Source organism: Convolutriloba macropyga, chromosome 3 (assembly GCF_964194025.1).
Source record: "Convolutriloba macropyga chromosome 3, txConMacr16.3, whole genome shotgun sequence".
Lineage (NCBI taxonomy): Eukaryota > Metazoa > Xenacoelomorpha > Acoela > Convolutidae > Convolutriloba > Convolutriloba macropyga.
Genome location: NC_134470.1, coordinates 3,876,754 through 3,895,566, shown reverse-complemented (window position 1 = coordinate 3,895,566; position 18,813 = coordinate 3,876,754). Strand labels below are relative to the sequence as shown.

The 18,813-nt window shown below is 38.4% G+C and overlaps 2 protein-coding genes across 2 annotated transcripts in view; both read right to left on the bottom strand.

Moving 5' to 3' along the window:
- The window catches only part of LOC142335885 (serine/threonine-protein kinase 24-like), a 28,029-nt gene extending 27,539 nt beyond the window's left edge, over positions 1-490 (bottom strand). The window contains exon 1 of the mRNA XM_075384235.1: positions 274-490. Coding sequence (XP_075240350.1) covers positions 274-312 — 39 coding nt within the window. The 5' untranslated portion in view covers positions 313-490. The remainder of the gene's footprint in view (positions 1-273) is intronic.
- A 375-nt stretch (positions 491-865) lies between these two features.
- Positions 866-1,631, bottom strand: LOC142336789 (large ribosomal subunit protein uL14). Its single transcript, XM_075385708.1, has 2 exons — positions 1,368-1,631; positions 866-1,089 (listed from the first exon to the last, which is right to left on the bottom strand). Exons 1-2 carry the CDS (start codon positions 1,587-1,589, stop codon positions 892-894), a joined length of 420 nt encoding a protein of 139 aa, XP_075241823.1. The 5' UTR covers positions 1,590-1,631; the 3' UTR covers positions 866-891.
- Between the last annotated feature and the right edge of the window lie 17,182 nt (positions 1,632-18,813).

Below are 18,813 nucleotides of genomic sequence, written 5' to 3'. Positions count from 1 at the left end.
AAATCAATTCGGCATCGGCATTTCCCCTTTAAGCCTATTAAAATGAACACTTCGTTCTTTAAGTGCTTTATTAGAAGCAGTATTCTACCAACTTGTCACCACTTGGCTCCAAAAAGGTCACAACTTGGAGTCAAAAAGTTAGAGTTTGGTAAAAGTATACTGACAGTTATTTGGGGTCTATGCTTCCCATCATGAAGTTGGTGCGGAGGGGTATGATAAAAATCGACACTTGTAGACATCATGAACTACTTTTGGTCCTCGATAGCAACTTACGGAAGATCCTCTCGAATTAGGCAGGAGGACATGATCCATGACCTTTTCCTTCCCCTCGTCTTCCAACCACTTGCTCAGCAGCTCCTAATAGGAATAAGTCGATGATCAGACCGTTCACCATGGAAGCACTCCACAATGTATTCACTTGAGCCTTTTTTTTCAATTGAACTTTCGGTCAATTCAAGGATAAAGCCATTCCAATTTTGGAATTCATTTCCCACCTGAAATTTAGAACAAGTGGTATTGAATACCTGTTTCATTTTAAAGTTTTTCTCCGTCATATCCCGCTAATAACCCAAAGAAACGCATCAATGTCCTTCGCACTTTCGCGCCTGTCTCATTCGTATTTTGAAGCATCTATAGCACATCTTCACGGCAACAAACGCCACGAATGCAAACAGAAGCAACAGCAATTCATGGATCATGAAATTATTGCCTCCGGTATTTTGCCAACTTATATAGAATCTGCAGACTAGCTTCCATTTACACAAGTTATTTGAGTAGGAAAAGGCAATAATCTCAAACACAACAATCGTTGTCATCAAGTTTCTAGTCTCCGCGCAGGCCTTAATACTACTAAATGAAAAAACAATACGTCATGACAACTTCAATTGACATTTAAGCAACAGATGAAGCATTAGACGATATCTTTGGCCAGAGGTCAGCGCACTCTTTTGCCACGGGGCCAGTGATGGCGGAGCCTTTCATCTCTCCCTTGACGTTTACGATGACACCAGCATTGTCCTCAAAGTATATGAAGACACCATCCTTCCTTCTATAAGGTTTTCGTTGCCTGATCACGACGGCTGGCATCACCTGAAATATTCGCCAGAGCAAAACTGATCCCCTATTAACAATGAAATTACTGTAACCTGACATCACTTAAGCACGCAAAAAGGGAATACATAAAATTCGATGAGACAATAGGCATATCTTTTAATTTATCAAAATGAAAATTAATAGAAATTTCGAAAAAGTGACAAGGGCTACTATTGATGGAAAAGTAAATTTCTAAAGTCAATAAATTAAGGAAAGAATAGAGAGCAAAAATGTGCCATTCGTAATGTATGTTATAGATTTTAACTACAACAAACCTTTTTCCTCAACTCAGGTTTGCCCTTCTTCACTGTAGCCATAACCATGTCACCAGAAGCAGCAGCAGGAAGCCTATTCAATCTTCCGTGGATTCTCTTCACAGAAATGATGTACAAGTTCTTTGCTCCAGTGTTATCAGCACAATTGATGACTGCTCCCACTGGGAGACCCAATGAAATACGGAACTTGCTTCCACCACCTCCCTTACCTCTTCGGGACATTTCTCAACTAAAAGTTTTCAAGACGCTTAGTGGGTGCGTATTATTTGCACCCACCAATAGCACGTGCAATATTTTAACGTAATTCACCAACATTCCAAACTTACTCACTAATGACATAAAGGGTGAAAACCCATGGTATATCCCTAAAGACTTCGCTACTGCTACTACTTCTAATGACACATGCTCTGTAATTGGGGGAGCATAACGTATTGGGGGGGGGGCACAAACGGAAAAGATCCAAACTATCAAATTCGATAATTATTTTAAAAATAGCTGAGTGTTAGCAGCAGGGGAGGATAGTCCCAAATTCCACAGATTCTATGTTGTTTGAGTTTCGGAATGTTCCGACAGCTTTGACAGAGGCATAACAACCTCGGGTCTTTCCCATTATAGCCCCCCCCCCCAGCTTAGTGCTCAGATAACCTATAGCCCCCGAATCATGATAACTATACCATAATGGGGGGCTATAATTTCGTGAGGGGGGGGGGGGGGGGGGGCTATAATGGGAAAGACCCACAACCTCCATGTACAGATATCATTGTCTCCGAAGCTTTTATCGAAGTAGTTGATGTTGTTGTTTAATGTAGAGAATTCACAGCCACAGCTGTGGGGGAGCAGTCCCTGTCGTTTCTGTTAAAACAATGTACAGTTGTTTCCGCAGTTTTAGCAATCGCAAAAGACTAGCAGCGTGCAACTATTATACTCAGAAAACTTTTCTGACAAGTCAATTTGCACTTCAAATCACAAGTGCGCACAGGTCTGCTTTAAAGTCTTAACATTCAAATTGAAATCAAAGACCAATGAGTAACTGTTTGCACCGATATCTCATGGTCAAGGCAAGTTGATCATCGCTTGAGCAAAACCAACAGAGAATTGTAAAGTATAAGGACAAGCATGGCATACTAAAAAGATTCCGATCACGCTCGGTCTATACAAGTCACTAGTTCTGCCAGCTTATCCGTTGTTTTCAGCAGCTACTGCTATCCGAACAAATCCGAGCAGCGAAATGGAAAACCGAAAACAAATAAGGAAGCTATCTCAACAGCCGTTGACTGTTAAATCTGCTGCCCCTCCGACTTGTACATGCAAATGATTCACCTACTAGCCCTGTCAAAACTGGTGAATGGCAAAAAAGAGAACATTGCTATACCAAATTAGATTGACCAACGAGGTCAGAAGACTGATATCTTTGATTTCTGCCAGCTTATCCGTTGTTTTCACCAGCTACTGTTATCCACTGCTTGTCCGTTGATTCTCAGTAGCTTGACATGAAGAAAACTATGAAAAATTGAGCATTTACAACGGAGAGCAGCAAAATTGATAACCGGAAACAAAAAAGGAAGCTATCTCAACAGCCGGTGACTGTAAAATCCTATGCGCCTTCGACTGTACATGTAAATGATTGACCGATTAGCCCTGCCGAAACTGCTGTCAAAACAAAATTGAGAACAACGATTTACCAAAACTGGTTGACCAACGAGGTCAGAAGACAGATATTTTTGATCTGAGGAATGTTTCTAAAAAAACGAGAATTGAAGTTGTTTACCGAAATTGTGCAATCGCTATCAGAATGATGTATAAAATTGATTTTTTAAAGCAAAAAGACTGAAAAACAGAATTCTTTCAACCACGTGCAACCAATTCTTTCACATGCAGAATTCTTTCAACCACAGTGGGTAAATGAAATTAGCCATGGACAAATGTGCAAAGCTGAGCATAAGAAGTCAAACACAAAATTACGAGCTTATGGGCACTAAACTAGAGTCATCCAAAATCATCAAAGATCTCGGCATCTATGTTTCCCATGACCTGACGTGGAAGACACACATCGAAGAACGACTGAAAAAAGCGAACAAAGTACTCTACCTACTTCGACGAAACATAGCTCTTCAACTAAGACAAGAGATCAAGCTCGGATTCTACAAGTCACTAATTTTGCCAATACTCTTATACGGCTCTGCATGTATAAATCCGAACCGAGGTGAGCTACAACAGCTTGAAAGATTTCAAAAGAAAGTAGTCAAATTGATCCTTGGACAAAAAGTCATGCCGTATCCAAATCAACTGAGACTTCTTAACATACTACCACTACCAATGTTCATGCAACTAAATGACATTCTACTTTTATCGAAATTGACAGAAGACGATAGCTTTTTACCAATGTTGAAACAAAATTCACAAAAAGGGAGAACAAATGAATTATTCAAGCTCCCGAAAACCAGAACTGAAAAGGCTAGAAATGATTTCTTTTTCCGTACATGCAGACTAGCAAATCGAATAGAAAAATACATTGAATTTAATACGAAAAAGGCCTTAAAAATCGAGTTTTAAATTTCATGTGGAAGTTTGTAAACGAGCGATTCGACGAAAATAACATCTGTAGCTGGCATCTATGCTGTGACTGTCAGATCTGCAGAAATAATAGGACAATTTTCTAAGACGACGACTGGGACGAAAATCCCCTCAGTGAAAACTGTAAATCCCCAACAACAACAACAACAAAATTCAAAAGACAAACATCTGCACATGGCAAGTTTGCTTGACAGGACAAACATGGCAGTCTTCAAAAAAAACCCGATCAAGCTCGGCATTTTCAGGAAACAATTTCTGCCAATTTATCCGTTGTTTTCACCAGCTACTGTTATCCACTGCTTGTCCGTTGATTTTCTGTCGCTTGACAAGAAGAAAACTATGAAAGACTGAGCATTTACAACGGAGAGCAGCGAAATGGATATCCGGAAACAAAGAAGGAAGCCATCTCAACAGCCGGTGACTGTAAAATCTGTTGCCCCTTCGACAGTACATGCAAATGATTGACCGACTAGCCCTGCCAAAACTGCTGTCAAAACAAAATTGAGAACAACGATTTACCAAAACTGGTTGACCAACGAGGTCAGAAGACAGATATTTTTGAGCTAAGGAATGTTTCTAAAAAAACGAGAAGTGAACTTGTTTACCGAAATTGTGCAATCGCTATCAAAATGAAGTATAAAATTGATTTTGGTAAAGCAAAAAGACTGAAAAACAGAATTCTTTCAACCACATTGAACCATGTCAAACGAGCAACATCTGCACATGGCAAGTTTGCTTGACAGGACAAGCATGGCAGGCTTCAAAATAGAACCCGATCAAGCTCGGCATTTTCAGGAAACTAGTTCTGCCAGTTTATCCGTTGTTTTCACCAGCTACTGTTATCCACTGCTTTTCCGTTGATTTTCAGTAGCTTGACAAGAAAAAAACTATAAAAGATTGAGCATTTACAACGGAGAGCAGCAATATTGATATCCGGAAACAAAAAAGAAGCTATCTCAACAGCCGGTGACTGTAAAATCTGTTGCCCCTTCGACTGTACATGCAAATGATTGACCTACTAGCCCTGCCAAACCAAAATGAGAACAGTGAATTACCAAAACTGGTTGACCAACGAGGTCAGAAGACTGATATTTTTGATCTGAGGAATGTTTCTAAAAAAGCGAGAGGCGAACTTGTTTACCGAAATTGTGCTATCGCCATCAGAATGATGTATCAAATTATTTTTGGTAAAGCAAAAAGACTGAAAAACAGAATTCTTTCAACCACATTGAACCATGTCAAACGAGCAACATCTGCACATGGCAAGTTTGCTTGACAGGACAAGCATGGCAGGCTTCAAAATAGAACCCGATCAAGCTCGGCATTTTCAGGAAACTAGTTCTGCCAGTTTATCCGTTGTTTTCACCAGCTACTGTTATCCACTGCTTTTCCGTTGATTTTCAGTAGCTTGACAAGAAAAAAACTATAAAAGATTGAGCATTTACAACGGAGAGCAGCAATATTGATATCCGGAAACAAAAAAGAAGCTATCTCAACAGCCGGTGACTGTAAAATCTGTTGCCCCTTCGACTGTACATGCAAATGATTGACCTACTAGCCCTGCCAAACCAAAATGAGAACAGTGAATCACCAAAAACTGGTTGACCAACGAGGTCAGAAGACAGATATTTTTGAGCTAAGGAATGTTTCTAAAAAAACGAGAAGTGAACTTGTTTACCGAAATTGTGCAATCGCTATCAAAATGAAGTATAAAATTGATTTTGGTAAAGCAAAAAGACTGAAAAACATAATTCCTTCAACCACATGGAACCATGTCAGAAGAGTAACATCTGCACATGGCAAGTTTGCTTGACAGGACAAGCTTGGCAATCTTCAAAAAAGAACCCGATCAAGCTCGGTATTTTCAGGAGAATAGTATTGCCAGTTTATCCGTTGATTTCACCAGCTTCTGTTATCCACTGCTTGTCCGTTGATTTTCTGTAGCTTGAAATGAAGAAAACTATGTATGATTGAGCATTTATAACGGAGAGCAGCAAAATTGATAACCGGAAACAAAAAAGGACGCTATCTCAACAGCCGGTGACTGTAAAATCTGTTGCCCCTTTGACTGTACATGCAAATGATTGACCGACTAGCCCTGCCAAAACTGCTGTCAAAACAAAATTGAGAACAACGATTTACCAAAACTGGTTGACCAACGAGGTCAGAAGACAGATATTTTTGAGCTAAGGAATGTTTCTAAAAAAACGAGAAGTGAACTTGTTTACCGAAATTGTGCAATCGCTATCAAAATGAAGTATAAAATTGATTTTGGTAAAGCAAAAAGACTGAAAAACAGAATTCTTTCAACCACATTGAACCATGTCAAACGAGCAACATCTGCACATGGCAAGTTTGCTTGACAGGACAAGCATGGCAGGCTTCAAAATAGAACCCGATCAAGCTCGGCATTTTCAGGAAACTAGTTCTGCCAGTTTATCCGTTGTTTTCACCAGCTACTGTTATCCACTGCTTTTCCGTTGATTTTCAGTAGCTTGACAAGAAAAAAACTATAAAAGATTGAGCATTTACAACGGAGAGCAGCAATATTGATATCCGGAAACAAAAAAGAAGCTATCTCAACAGCCGGTGACTGTAAAATCTGTTGCCCCTTCGACTGTACATGCAAATGATTGACCTACTAGCCCTGCCAAACCAAAATGAGAACAACGATTTACCAAAACTGGTTGACCAACGAGGTCAGAAGACAGATATTTTTGAGCTAAGGAATGTTTCTAAAAAAACGAGAAGTGAACTTGTTTACCGAAATTGTGCAATCGCTATCAAAATGAAGTATAAAATTGATTTTGGTAAAGCAAAAAGACTGAAAAACAGAATTCTTTCAACCACATTGAACCATGTCAAACGAGCAACATCTGCACATGGCAAGTTTGCTTGACAGGACAAGCATGGCAGGCTTCAAAATAGAACCCGATCAAGCTCGGCATTTTCAGGAAACTAGTTCTGCCAGTTTATCCGTTGTTTTCACCAGCTACTGTTATCCACTGCTTTTCCGTTGATTTTCAGTAGCTTGACAAGAAAAAAACTATAAAAGATTGAGCATTTACAACGGAGAGCAGCAATATTGATATCCGGAAACAAAAAAGAAGCTATCTCAACAGCCGGTGACTGTAAAATCTGTTGCCCCTTCGACTGTACATGCAAATGATTGACCTACTAGCCCTGCCAAACCAAAATGAGAACAGTGAATTACCAAAACTGGTTGACCAACGAGGTCAGAAGACAGATATTTTTGAGCTAAGGAATGTTTCTAAAAAAACGAGAAGTGAACTTGTTTACCGAAATTGTGCAATCGCTATCAAAATGAAGTATAAAATTGATTTTGGTAAAGCAAAAAGACTGAAAAACATAATTCCTTCAACCACATGGAACCATGTCAGAAGAGTAACATCTGCACATGGCAAGTTTGCTTGACAGGACAAGCTTGGCAATCTTCAAAAAAGAACCCGATCAAGCTCGGTATTTTCAGGAGAATAGTATTGCCAGTTTATCCGTTGATTTCACCAGCTTCTGTTATCCACTGCTTGTCCGTTGATTTTCTGTAGCTTGAAATGAAGAAAACTATGTATGATTGAGCATTTATAACGGAGAGCAGCAAAATTGATAACCGGAAACAAAAAAGGACGCTATCTCAACAGCCGGTGACTGTAAAATCTGTTGCCCCTTTGACTGTACATGCAAATGATTGACCTACTAGCCCTGCCAAACCAAAATGAGAACAGTGAATTACCAAAACTGGTTGACCAACGAGGTCAGAAGACTGATATTTCTGATCTGAGGAATGTTTCTAAAAAAGCGAGAAGTGAATTTGTTTACCGAAATTGTGCAATCGCAATCAGAATGATGTATCAAATTAATTTTGGTAAAGCAAAAAGACTGGAAAACATAATTCCTTCAACCACCTGGAACCATGTCAAAAGAGCAACATATGCATATGGCAAGTTTGCTTGACAGGACAAGCATGGCAGTCTTCAAAAAAGAACCCGATCAAGCTCGGTATTTTCAGGAAACTAGTTCTGCCCGTTTATCAATTGTTTTTACCAGCTACTGTTATCCACTGCTTGTCCGTTGATTTTCTGTAGCTTGGCAAGAAGAAAACTATGAAAGGTTGAGATTTACAACGGAGAGCAGCGAAATTGATAACCGGAAACAGAAAAGGAAGCTATCTCAACAGCCAGTGACTGTAAAATCTGTTGCCCCTTCGACTGTACATGCAAATGATTGACCTACTAGCCCTGCTCTGCTGTCAAAACAAAAAGGAGAACACTGATTTACCAAAACTGGTTGACCAACAAGGTCAGAAGACAGATATTTCTGATCTGAGGAATGTTTCTAAAAAAACGAGAAGTGAACTTGTTTACCGAAATTGTGCAATCGCTATCAGAATGAAGTATAAAATTGATTTTGGTAAAGCAAAAAGACTGAAAAACAGAATTCTTTCAACCACATGGAACCATGTCATACGAGCAACATCTGCTCATGGCAAGTTTGCTTAACAGGACAAACATGGCAGTCTTCAAAGAAGAACCCGATCAAGTTCGGCATTTTCAGGAAACTAGTTCTGCCAGTTTATCCGTTGTTTTCACCAGCTACTGTTATCCACTGCTTTTTCGTTGATTTTCAGTAGCTTGACAAGAAAAAAACTATGAAAGATTGAGCATTTACAACGGAGAGCAGCAATATTGATATCCGAGACCAAAAAAAGGAAGCTATCTCAACAGCCAGTGACTGTAAAATATGTTGCCCCTTCGACTGTACATGCAAATGATTGACCTTCTAGCCCTGAAAAAACTGCTGTCAAAACAAAATTGAGAACAATGATTTACCAAAACTGGTTGACCAAAGAGGTCAGAAGACAGATAGTTTTGATCTGAGGAATGTTTCTAAAAAAGAGAAGTGAACTTGTTTACCGAAATTGTGCAATCGCTATCAGAATGAAGTATAAAATTGGTTTTGGTAAAGCAAAAAGACTGAAAAACAGAATTCTTTCAACCACATTGAACCATGTCAAACGAGCAACATCTGCACATGGCGAGTTTGCTTGACAGGACAAACATGGCAGTCGTCAAAAAAAACCCGATCAAGCTCGGCATTTTCAGGAAACTGTTTCTGCCAATTTATCCGTTGTTTTCACCAGCTACTGTTATCCACTGCTTCTCCGTTGATTTTCTGTCGCTTGACAAGAAGAAAACTATGAAAGACTGAGCATTTACAACGGAGAGCAGCAAAATTGATAACCGCAAACAAAAAAGGAAGCTATCTCAACAGCCAGTGACTGTAAAATCCGTTGCGCCTTCGACTGTACATGCAAATGATTGACCTACTAGCCCTGCCAAAACTGCTGTCAAACCAAAACTGAGAACAATGATTTACCAAAACTGGTTGACCAACGAGGTCAGAAGACTGATATCTTTGAACTGATGAATGTTTAAAAAGAAGCGAGAAGTGATTTTGGTAAAGAAAAAGGACTGAAAAGCAGACTTTTCTGTACAACATGGAACTATGTCAAAAGAGTAACATCTACACTTCTCTCTACCACGCAGAACTATGTCAAAAGATTAATATCTACATACGGAAAAATTGCTGCAACTGCCAGAGGTGCGGAAAATTGTGGAAGTTAGTTTAAACAGACTCAAGGGAACACGACCCCTCAGCAACCAACAGAATTTTCATCTCAAAAGAATTTATTGACAAATTTCCAAATAACGTGCAAAATTATTATTTTAAACCATTTTTCTTGGTTCTGTCTGTGTTTTTACACTCACCAGAAGCACATGCAAAATTTTAACATAATGATTTACCATGTAATGGCAAATGCTCTGTAATTGGGGGAGCATAACGTACTGGGGGCACAAACGGAAAAGATCCAAACTATCAACTTTTATGATTATTTTAAAAAGGTGAGTGCTAATAGCAGGGGAGGATAGTTCCAAATTCCACATATGCTAGGTTAAGTTTGAGTTTCGGAATGTTTCGACAGCTCTGACAGCGGCATAACAACCACCATGTACAGATATCATTATCTCTGAAGCTTTTATCGAAGTAGTTGATATTGTTGTCTTTTGCAGAGAATTCACAGCCACAGCTGTGGGGGAGCAGTCCCTGTCGTTTTTGTTAAAACAATGTACAGTTGTTTCCGCAGTTTTAGCAATCGCAAAAGACTAGCAGCGTGCAACTATTATACTCAGAAAACTTTTCTGACAAGTCAATTTGCACTTCAAATCACAAGTGCGCACAGGTCTGCTTTAATGTCTTAACAGTCCAAATGAATGCAAAGACCTAGGAGTAACTGTTTGCGCAAATTTCTCATAGTCAAGGCAATTTGATCATCGCTTGAGCAAAATCAACAGAGAACAGTAAAGTATAAGGAAGCTATCTCAACAGCCAGTGACTGTAAAATCTGTTGCCCCTTCGACTGTACATGCAAATGATTGACCTACTAGCCCTGCTCTGCTGTCAAAACAAAAAGGAGAACACTGATTTACCAAAACTGGTTGACCAACAAGGTCAGAAGACAGATATTTCTGATCTGAGGAATGTTTCTAAAAAAACGAGAAGTGAACTTGTTTACCGAAATTGTGCAATCGCTATCAGAATGAAGTATAAAATTGATTTTGGTAAAGCAAAAAGACTGAAAAACAGAATTCTTTCAACCACATGGAACCATGTCATACGAGCAACATCTGCACATGGCAAGTTTGCTTAACAGGACAAACATGGCAGTCTTCAAAGAAGAACCCGATCAAGCTCGGTATTTTCAAGAAACTAGTTTTGCCAGTTTATTCGTTGTTTTCACCCGCTACTGTTATCCACTGCTTGTCCGTTGATTTTCTTTTGCTTGACAAGAAGAAAAATTTAAACGATTGAGCATTTACAACGGAGAGCAGCGAAATGGATAACCGGAAACAAAGAACGAAGCTATCTCAACAGCCGGTGACTGTAAAATTTGTAGCCCCTTCGACTGTACAACAAATGATTGACTTACTAGCCCTTCCGAAACTGCTCAAAACAAAAATGAGAACAATGATTTACCAAAACTGGTTGACCAACGAGGTCAGAATACTGATATCTTTGATCTGAGGAATGTTTCAAAAGAAGCGAGAAGTGAATTTGTTTACCGAAAATGTGGAATCGCAATCAGAATGATTTGTAAAATTGATTTTGGTAAAACAAAAAGACTGAAAAACAGAATTTTTTCAACCACATGGAACTTTGTCAAAAGAGCAACATCTGCACATGGCAAGTTTGCCTGACAGGACAAGCAAGAAGAACGCGATCCAAAAAAGAACCCAATCAAGCTCGGTATTTTCAAGTGAATAATTCTGCCAGTTTATCCATTCTTTTCAGCAGCTACTGTTATCCATTCATTGTTCGTTGATTTTCTTCAGCTTAACGAAAAAACTATGGAAGACTGGAAGATTGAGCATTTTCAACGGAAAGCAGCGAAGTGGATAACCGGAAACAAAGAAGGAAGCTATCTCAACAGCAGCCGCTGACTATAAAATCTGTTGCCCCATCGACTGTACTCGCAAATGATTGACCTACTGGCCCTGCCAAAGTGCTGTCAAAACAAAAATTAGAACAATGATTTACCAAAACTGGTTGATCAACGAGGTCAGAAGACTGATATCTTTGATCTGAGGAATGTTTCAAAAGAAGCCAGAAATTAATTTGTTTACCGGAAATAAGTAATCGCAATCAGAATGATGTGTAAAATTGATTTTGGTAAAACAAAAAGACTGAAAAACAGAATTTTTTCAACCACATGGAACTTTGTCAAAAGAGCAACATCTGCACATGGCAAGTTTGCCTGACAGGACAAGCAAGAAGAACGCGATCCAAAAAAGAACCCAATCAAGCTCGGTATTTTCAAGTGAATAATTCTGCCAGTTTATCCATTCTTTTCAGCAGCTACTGTTATCCATTCATTGTTCGTTGATTTTCTTCAGCTTAACGAAAAAACTATGGAAGACTGGAAGATTGAGCATTTTCAACGGAAAGCAGCGAAGTGGATAACCGGAAACAAAGAAGGAAGCTATCTCAACAGCAGCCGCTGACTATAAAATCTGTTGCCCCATCGACTGTACTCGCAAATGATTGACCTACTGGCCCTGCCAAAGTGCTGTCAAAACAAAAATTAGAACAATGATTTACCAAAACTGGTTGATCAACGAGGTCAGAAGACTGATATCTTTGATCTGAGGAATGTTTCAAAAGAAGCCAGAAATTAATTTGTTTACCGGAAATAAGTAATCGCAATCAGAATGATGTGTAAAATTGATTTTGGTAAAGCAAAAAGACTGAAAAATAGATTTCTTTCAACCACGTGGAACTATGTCAAAAGAGCGACATCTGCAATTGGCAAGTTTGACTGACAGGACAAGCATGGCAGTCTTCAAAAGAGAACCCGATCAAGCTTGGTATTTTCAAATTGAAAATTCTGCCAGTTTATGCGTTGTTTTTAGCAGCTACTGTTATCCAGTCTTTGTCCGCTGATTTACACCAGCTTGACGAGAGAAAAACTATGAAAGATTGAGCTTCTTCAACGGAAAGCATTGGAAAGGATAACCGAAAACAAAGATAGAAGCTATCTCAACAGCCAGTGACTGTAAAATCTGTTGCCCCTTCGGTTGTACCTGAAATGATTCACCTACTAGCCCTGTGAAAACTTCTGAATGGCAAAAATAAGATGATTGCTATACCAAAACTGATTGACCAACGAGGTCAGAATACTGATATCTTTGATCTGATGAATGTTTCAAAAGAAGCGAGAAAGGAATTTGTTTACCAAAAATGTGGATTCGCAATCAGAGTGATGTGTAAAATTGACCTTGGTAAAGCAAAAAGACTGAAAAATAGATTTCCCTCAACCACGTGGAACTATGTCAAAAGAACAACATATGCACATGGCAAGTTTGCTTGACAGGACAAGCATGGCAGGCTTCAAAATAGAACCCGATCAAGCTCGGTATTTTCAAGAAACTAGTTTTGCCAGTTTATTCGTTGTTTTCACCCGCTACTGTTATCCACTGCTTGTCCGTTGATTTTCTTTTGCTTGACAAGAAGAAAAATTTAAACGATTGAGCATTTACAACGGAGAGCAGCGAAATGGATAACCGGAAACAAAGAACGAAGCTATCTCAACAGCCGGTGACTGTAAAATTTGTAGCCCCTTCGACTGTACAACAAATGATTGACTTACTAGCCCTGCCGAAACTGCTCAAAACAAAAATGAGAACAATGATTTACCAAAACTGGTTGACCAACGAGGTCAGAATACTGATATCTTTGATCTGAGGAATGTTTCAAAAGAAGCGAGAAGTGAATTTGTTTACCGAAAATGTGGAATCGCAATCAGAATGATTTGTAAATTTGATTTTGGTAAAACAAAAAGACTGAAAACCAGAATTCTTTCAACCATATGGAACTATGTCAAAAGAGCAACATCTGCACACGGCAAGTTTGCTTGACAGGACAAGCATGGCAGGCTTCAGAAAAAAAGAACCCGATCAACCTCGTTTTTTTCAAGTAACTAGTTCTGCCATTTTATCCCCATTTTAGTTGTTTTCACCAGCTAGTTTTATCCACTGCTTGTCCGTTGATTTTCTGTAGCTTGACGAGAAGAGAACTATGGAAGATTGGGCAATTTCCACGGAGAGCAGCGAAATTGATAACCGGAACCAAAAGGGAGCTGTCTCAAAAGCCGGTGACTGTATAATCTTTTGCCCTTTCGACTGTACATGCATATGATTGACCTACTAGCCCTGTCAAAACTGCTGTCAAAGCAAAAATGAGCACAAAGATATACCAAAACTGGTTGACCAACGAGGTCAGAAGGATGAATTCTTTGATCTGAGGAATGTTTGCAAAGAAACCAGAAGTGAAAGAAGATAGAAAGATGTGCAGAACTGAGTTTGGTAAAGGAACAAGGACTGAAAAGCAGACTTCTATCTACAGCATGGAACTATATGTCAAAAGAGTAACGTCAACACTTCTCTCTAATACAAGGAACTATGTCAAAAGAGTAACTTCTACATATGGAAAAATTGATGCGACTGCCAGAGGTGCGGAAATGTGTGGAAGTTAGTTTAAAAAGACTCAAGGGAACAAGACCCCTCAGCAACCAGCTAAATTTCATCTCAAATACCTTCATGAGTTACAAATTTCCAAATAACGTGCAAAATTCTTTTATTTAAACCATTTTTCTAGGTTCTGTCTGTGTTTTTGCGCAGCCGATTAATTAATCTACGTGTCAGTTTCATCCTTTCACTGTACCCATTGTTGGCATATTGAATTTCAGTGGTAGTTGTCCTAGGTCTTCAAGGATATCAGGCAATACTAGATCTCAGTCTTCGCTTTCTTTATGAGATCCTTTATGCTAACTTTATGAGAATCAAAATGTCCTTTAGTTAAAGAACAAGGGCAGTGGGAGAACATTCGGTTGACGTAACTGTTTTACGCACATTGTTTCTGTATTCTGTAACCCATTTCGCCAATTTTTTTCTGGTTTTTGTAACGAGCAGAATTTCACGCTAAGACAACGCCGCGAACGGGAAACCATGCACAGAAAGCAAGAAGGATTCGTAGCCAATAGCGCATCCAAACACGTGACCGGTTAGATCGATAAGGTTTAAGCTGGACATTACGAAACCTCGTGAAACAAATGGTCTTTTTCCAGCTTTTATCGAAATATTTCTAGATAAAATTCTTCGTCCTTCAACAAACTTTTTGAAAACATAATGCAGCTGCGTAAAGAACAGAACGGATTAAAAACAACTAAAGTATCACCATTAAACAATCAAGACAATCAACAAAAGTAGAAAATTTTGACGAAAGCCGATATATATATATATATATATATATATATATATATATATATATATATATATATATATATATTGATAAAAATGATTGAAAAATGCTTTTACGAAAATCCCTTCGAGGTTTTCAAGAAAACAGACCTCTCTACATCAAAATTCTATCATTTATCAAAAACATACAATTAACGTTTTATTGAATTAAATTCAAGTAACCTTTTCCAATTAACGTTTTATACGCTGACATTCCGAAAGCCATTCAAAAAGTCCCCCGCTTGAGATTTATAAAAAATAGGATGTCAAGGAATGAGCAAAGGAATAAAGTTAAGCAGCCATACACTCAGTGCAGCCTTCCCTCCTCCATGACCGCGCTAATCGAGGTCTCCACGACGGCGCTAATCGCTTGAGATTTATCCAAAAAATTGCTGATTTAGTTGTGTGTGGACGGATGATTGTGGTGGCTAGAGACCATTTGAGTAATGGGAAACAGTTTGGGCGCGTCAAAAAATGTAGTTTCAAAACATTGAATATGAGGAGTTGATTCCCGCAAAGTTCACTGTTAAAGCCCCTCTTTTTCTGCATCTTCATAAATGATTTGCTAGATTTTTTTGTTTTTGCATGACTTTTCATATTTGCAGATGATGCAACAAAAAATTGCTGAAGCAACAGAAAATAAACACTTTAACCCTAATTTAGAAACAGTAATCAAATGTGACGCCTCTAGAATAAAGGGACTTGGTTGTGCACTCTAGCAGCATATTCCAGATGGTTGGCACACGGTAGCATTCGCCTCGCGTTTCCTCAACTCAATTGAGGAACGTTATCGCATCGACCAACTCGAATTATTGGTTATAGTCTGGTCAAAAGAACATTTTAAGTAATATCTTTACGGAAAGCGTTTTACTGTCATAACGGACCATGGGGCTTCATTGTCTATAATGCGAGAAAATAGAGCAAATAAATCCTACAATAGTCAACTAAACCAATGGGTTGATCGTTTACTACCTCTCGATTTCTCAATAGATCATCCTCCTTGTTCGAAAATGGGATTAGTAGATTATGTTGCACCCAAACAACAACAAAAAGCTGTTAATATATCGACTTATGACGAGCAATTTATGGTTTCTAGACTAGACGCCATCAAACGCAGCGCGAAACGCTGTCTTTTGAACTCTAAAATTTTCAAGGATTTTGCGGAGCAAAACACAGCAACTACATTGGACGCAAATAGTTTAAATACCAATGAAAAATTATGCAGCAAATTTGCAGCGCGAAAACAAGGTCCGCGGATGTACGTCAGGATTTTGGGCTGCTGTTTTCTGAATGATCTAGTTTATTGATTTGTTTTCGATTGGTTTTTGCTTTAAATTCTGTGAACGTTGTCTGTTTCCTGTGGCTAGAGCGTACCCGCGCCACCAAAACAACTTGTCCAATCGACATCTGCAATTGCGCCGCAAATGTCACTGAAACAGTCTACACCAGTAATTGCGGAGGAAATCTTTAAAAAAACCTCCTCAACGTCTTAAACGAAAAGCAACTGCAAAATCAACATCAATTCAACAACCATCACAAAAGCGTCAGGGGACTTCTCCATCAATTACGGAGTTCGATTAGTGGATGGTTTCAACACAAACATGTCACCCAACTCTATCAGCCAGCAAAGCACTATCGAGACAAAGATGTCGATAGATAGTAAAGCAAAAACAAATCGAAAACTTTTCAATAATGACGATCATTCAGAAAACACCAGCCCAAAATCCTGACCAACCAATTGTGCCGAAATCGGACCATGGAACTTTCTCCCCGATGCAACCATCTGCAACTCAGTACTCTGAATTATGAGGGACCGGAAACCAGTATGACAGTCAAAAAGAAGCAGACTGCGCGACAGATTCTGAATCAGATTAATTCAAACTGTGAACTTCATTGAAAAACATTATCGTATTATTAATAGTAACCAGCAAATATGTTACTAATCTTCTGATGAAAACGATACTATGTTTTTTTTGAGGGGGAAAAATGATATACTTGGAAGAATTGTACTTTTCATTTGTGGCGCTAATTCATTAAATTTCCTTAATTTCTATTTTAGTGCATTTTAATTTGATTTCATTCCATTTCAAGATCTTATCTTAGTTGTTCACAATTCGCTAAATTTGTTTATACAATCTTGTGTTCTGATGTCTGTGCACGTTGTCTGTTTCCTGTGAATTACCGCCAATTTCATGAGTTAGTTATTCAGCTCTTTAAATTGTGTGATCATATTGCTGATCAAATACCTGTTTCTTTTCTAATTTTTTTTTCTCTCGCAATTCAATTCACTTTAAGTTAATTTCATTTTCAACCGGTTTTTGCTCAGCCCAAACACTTAAAGCAATAGAATTCAAATCCAAAATCATTCGCTAAGTGAATCACTACTCAAAAATGTCAGTTCCCATTCGCCGAGCGAATACAACTAATAAAAAATGACCGAATTAAAATAATTCAGTCGAACAGAATTAAGTGTAATTTCCTACCGCGAAAACAACCATCTCTTTGGCACATCTAAATTCCGAACGTCGCACAGCATTTCAACTAAAATATGCAGAACACCGTTTCTGTACGACAGACTCATATAATCATTTTGCAATACAATTATTATTTTTTGAACTGCGGTAATGACAGATTTTGGAGACTAGATCAAGAAAATGGGAAAAAACAAGAAGAAAAAAATAGATTAATGTAAAAGTATTAGTCTTAAAAATTGCAGAAATTAAATTAATTTAAACGCAAAATAGAGAGCAACATTAACTAAAGTCATAGTATCTTTACTTGGTGAATTGAAAAATATGCAATGGTTGTCAAAGTTAATATAAAAATGAAATATAAACATTAATATTTCAATGAAATTAGAGTCCAAATCTTCTGCTACTTCTCCTGCAGTCATACAAAACTCTTACGAAATTGGAGAGATATAAATCGCGATGATTAGATAAATTTGAGTTGAAGAGCATTGGCCGACTAAAAAGTGAGAATTAGGTCCTGCTGTGTTCTTGATCGCTATATGTTTGCTCGGATTTCGGTTTGCTACTGTGTTGTTTCTGCTTCATTATCTGACTAAGTTTTCGGCATAAATGGGATTGGTTGAGGAAGAACGTGGGAGGATTGTTTGGTGGGGAAAGTTGTGGAATCATTCAGTTTGTCTTTTTATGTATTGGGAGATGATATTCGTAAGGGTTTCGTTTGCTGGGAATGAATTGTTGATATAATAAATAGCTTTTTCTTTGGCCCTGATTGTGGTGTTGAAATGTTTTGAGGTTATTTGTAGTTTGTTGTACTTTATCATCGGTTTCTGTTGGGATTGAGGAAGATTTGCGCTAAACTGGCAATCGAATTCGCCAAGTGCGCGGCACTTTCGAGTGAATAGAGGAAATGATTTCGTTATTCATTTATGTTTTATCTTTCGCCCTTTAAATTTTCGGCATTTTTTGAACATTTCGCAATTTTTTTAAGTTGGTTTGGTTGTTGGGGGTTAAAATTGTCGGTCCTTGTAGTGAGCACAAGGACGATAAAGCGGTGTCTTTTGATGCTTTAGTCCTAAATGTTGCGAGAGGCAAATTTCTGATGACAAAATTGGGCTGTTCAGTTTTCTTGATTCCTGAACAGCCCAATTTTGTCTTGATGACAGATGAATTTGGAGCAAGGACTCCATAAAATCCATCCAGCTTTTTTGAGCGTCTATTTTTTGCTTTCTTCTCAGTCATTTTGATTTCAAGTTCTTGTTTCCTCGGCTCTGGGAGGCTCATTTTGCACGAGGGGTCACACGCAGTACAATTGTGATTTTATGAGTTTTGTCCCCGTTCATTGATTAATTACTTTGTATTCAAATGCTTTAATGTTCGCAGTCAAATGTTGTTTCACCCAATGGTAAACCCTACCTTAATGGCCCAAAGTACTCATGATTATATGTTGCAAGGTATTGTTCGTCATACTTGAATCACATTTATCCTAAAGAATTCCATAAGTCGAATGGGATTTCAGATTCCTGTCAAAAG